Raw genomic sequence first — 3210 nt, 5'->3', positions numbered from 1 at the left:
TGACGTTCCGGGGCTTTGGCATTAAATGCCACAACATAAAATGGCTCCACAGCGCCCAGGCGCGGTAGGTGTATTAACCTTCGTGATGTTGTGAAACAGATCAACTGATTTTGAACTTTTATCTATAATACATATCTTGACAACAGTTTAAACTGAACTTAAAACTGCCCTGCGCATTTTGATTGAAGAAATTACAGGTGCGCTGATTAAAGCCAGTTCTGTAGCCTACTTGCTGTAAAGAGTCCGAATTGTAAATACTTTTTTATTTACGCGAGCAAGTCGGTGTTGAAAGAACCACTAAAGATTGGCGACGTCTAAAACAATCGAAAATGACACACAGGGGCAGTGACTTTCACAAGCGGCAATTTTTTTGTCACTGTTCCCACATAAAATTGTTCAAATACGTTTTGCCATATTTTGCAAATCAGGGAAGACACAGTAAAATAATACCAGATATCATTTTGGCCAAAAATTATTTTCTTCATTTTTAGCATGGTAGGGAAAAACGAAGTCACCGAATGTGCAACAACAACATCGCTATGTACAACAAACAGCAATGAAAAAAAACAGGAACAAAAATAACAAACAAGAATGCTTGCGGGCATAAAAGCCAATCAGCAGAAAATCAGAAGTGTAGAATATTTTCCAATTAGTTGCTGTCAAGTAAAAAAATATTCACAGCTTTTCTAAAGTGGGGTTTTGGCAAATGTTGCTGTAAAAATCGGGGTGGGAAAACATTTTTTGTTGTTGCCTTGCGACAGTCTGGAGCTCTGGCAAACATGGAATGCACACAGGATGGAGAGATTTTAATCACTATCTGCGTCACTTTCACTGCTGCTGTCAGAGGATGAAGACGCAGGCTTCTCTACCTTCTGCTTCTTAGCAACAGGTGCACCCTTTTCCTGAGTTGCCCGATAAGCTGCCATTTCCTGCAAAACAGTAAGTTTAAAAAATATACAAAGGGCAAAAACTTTCTTCTAAAAAAGTGAAAAAAAGTTAAACTTACTAAATCACTGTATTATTGGTCTTAATATTTTTTAAACTTTGATACCTTGTTATATTTTTCTTTTTCCTTTTCTCCTGCTTGTACATATTTGCTTTTGATGTCAGGATTTGTTTCTGACCATTTCTTACCAAGCTCCCTGGCAATATCACCGACAGTATATGAAGGGTTTTCTTGTTTAACTGTTGCTCGACGATCGGCACAAAACAGGAAAAATGCAGACCTAAACAGATAATAGTTATTTAAACACAACTACACTTTTACAAATATATTTCATATTTCTTGAATTACCCTTCAAGAAAAAGTTAATTATTTTGACCTAATTTAAAAAGTAGTGGCAAAAAAACACCGTTTTGGTTTAGTTGACTTTGAAACCTACTGGGGACGTTTTGGTGCATTGGGATCCTTCTTTTTCTTCTTGCGCTTTCCTTCCCCGCTTGGTGGGTTGTAGTTTTTCATCTCGCACTCGTACCGGTGTCTGTCTTTCTCAGCCATGTCCGTGAATGTGCATTTCTCCTTGTCGTTCATTTCCTGCGGTCAACGAGTAACGGTAAAAACAAACTTACAGTCGACTAAGACTAGGGACGAAACACATCAAAATAGGGCAATAAAATACCGCAAAATTTAGACTAATTTAAATCGACTGCGCTGTTTATTTAGAAAGTAATCAAGTCTCACCTTCCATCTCTTGGCGCATTTTCTTGAAAATTCGGCAAAAATCACTTGTTCATTAGGATGCTTCTTGCGGTGTTCTTCTCTGCAGGTTTGCACGAAGTAGGCATATCCGGTCATGCGGCCACGAGGCTTATTGGGATCTTTTTTCGGCATTTTCGCGACAGCCAAGTTTAAACTCGATAAATTTTAATCCAATACGCTAAATTTAGAAATATTAGTTAGTGATATGGACACAAACAAGTCAATATTACAAGCTAAACTCATAAGTTTCAGCACAAATGCTACTAAATGCCGCAGCGCCTTGATTAAAATAATGCAGAACTTTCTACCTGCTACGGCACGGAATTCTACATTTCGAAGTATACAAAACACAAAGCTGTAGTACTAATTAAAAACAGCAATTTTTTAAGATAAAATAGCCAACAAAACACGCACTGTCTCCTAGAGAACGCAAACTATACAAAGCGAAGCCCTAAAGGCAAAGCCTATGCTCCAACACAGTGCGCAATAATACTAGACTGTAGGCAAGGCCAGACAGCAAGGCAAGCAATGGCCGCTATACCATTTCCCATTCAAAATGTATGTAAACACCTCATCTTGTTTAAATTTCGTTTACGCGCGCAACACGCATTTAAACAAAAATTCGAAAACATCTCCGTAATCTGTAAGCATTACTCTTTCATATGGAACTAAATTTATCGAAATCGAATACTTAACTAACTTGCTAGCAAGTTGTAAAGACAGGCGTATTTTCAGCCATTGCCGACAGCTCGTCTGTGCGTTCACCACAATGGTGAAAGCCTTCAAGCGGGACGCGGCTAGTCTCAATGCACTGTAAATAGTGCCTATACTTCAGCATTAACACGCTAACACCATACATACCAAGCACAAAACAAGCTGAAAACTTTACCAAACACTAGAATACACTAAATGCAACATATAAAATAAAGTTACAAACTAAAAGAACAAGTCTTAAGCTATAAAATGCTGTTGTAAAATCGACAAATTACTCACTCGAAACAGCTAAAATAATGACTTCTCCGCGGCGTTTATCAAGTGAAAGAGACGTAACAAACGGGAGAACAGTTGGCGCGCTTCGAATGTGATAGCGGCTTTCCTCGTCTTGTGATTCGTCGGCTTCTTGCACGTGCTAGCACAGCGGGAACAGTTCAAATGGTGTAAACTTTTTAACTAAGTGAGTGCTAACATGTGAAGCCACTTTCTGTTACCTCGCTCTACACATGAAACAACTCTGATTTGTATGCCCCATTTTGTTTGCATGCCGTTTTGTTTTTCTTTTTTGGAACATTAGGCTTACACTATAAAACGCCTTGACATCAGACAACAATAGAAGGCGGCAGACCGTGTTGTGGTAAAACAATTCAACTGTCCTAGTTGTGGTTTAGATTGGTTTACGAGCGCCCTCCGAGCATGGAATCTCATCTCATTAATTTCTAGGCAAAGAGTGCCAAATCTTTTCAGCACATAATTGCCCATAGAAAGACGGCCATTATTTAAAAGTGCGATAATAA

The 3210-nt window shown here is 38.7% G+C and overlaps 1 protein-coding gene across 1 annotated transcript; it reads right to left on the bottom strand.

Moving 5' to 3' along the window:
* Positions 1-248: 248 nt before the first annotated feature.
* Positions 249-2924, bottom strand: LOC145237163 (high mobility group protein B2-like). The gene is made up of 5 exons (XM_080099925.1): positions 2693-2924; positions 1682-1877; positions 1383-1534; positions 1052-1226; positions 249-929 (listed from the first exon to the last, which is right to left on the bottom strand). Exons 2-5 carry the CDS (start codon positions 1829-1831, stop codon positions 807-809), a joined length of 600 nt encoding a protein of 199 aa, XP_079956051.1. The 5' UTR covers positions 1832-1877; positions 2693-2924; the 3' UTR covers positions 249-806.
* Positions 2925-3210: the final 286 nt, after the last annotated feature.

The sequence above is a fragment of the Phallusia mammillata genome, chromosome 7 (assembly GCF_965637545.1).
Source record: "Phallusia mammillata chromosome 7, kaPhaMamm4.hap1.1, whole genome shotgun sequence".
NCBI classification, from domain to species: domain Eukaryota; kingdom Metazoa; phylum Chordata; class Ascidiacea; order Phlebobranchia; family Ascidiidae; genus Phallusia; species Phallusia mammillata.
Note: the sequence above shows the minus strand (reverse complement) of the source record. Positions and strands in the feature narration are given on the sequence as shown.

Excerpts from the sequence above, each read along its gene's own strand:
- LOC145237163 (XM_080099925.1), bottom strand. The coding sequence starts at position 1,831 with ATGCCGAAAAAAGATCCCAATAAGCCTCGTGGCCGCATGACCGGATAT. Across the intron at positions 1,227-1,382 it reads AATGCACCAAAACGTCCCCA|GTCTGCATTTTTCCTGTTTT; the intron begins GTAGGTTTCAAA and ends TTATCTGTTTAG. Across the intron at positions 930-1,051 it reads AAAAAGAAAAATATAACAAG|GAAATGGCAGCTTATCGGGC; the intron begins GTATCAAAGTTT and ends ACTGTTTTGCAG.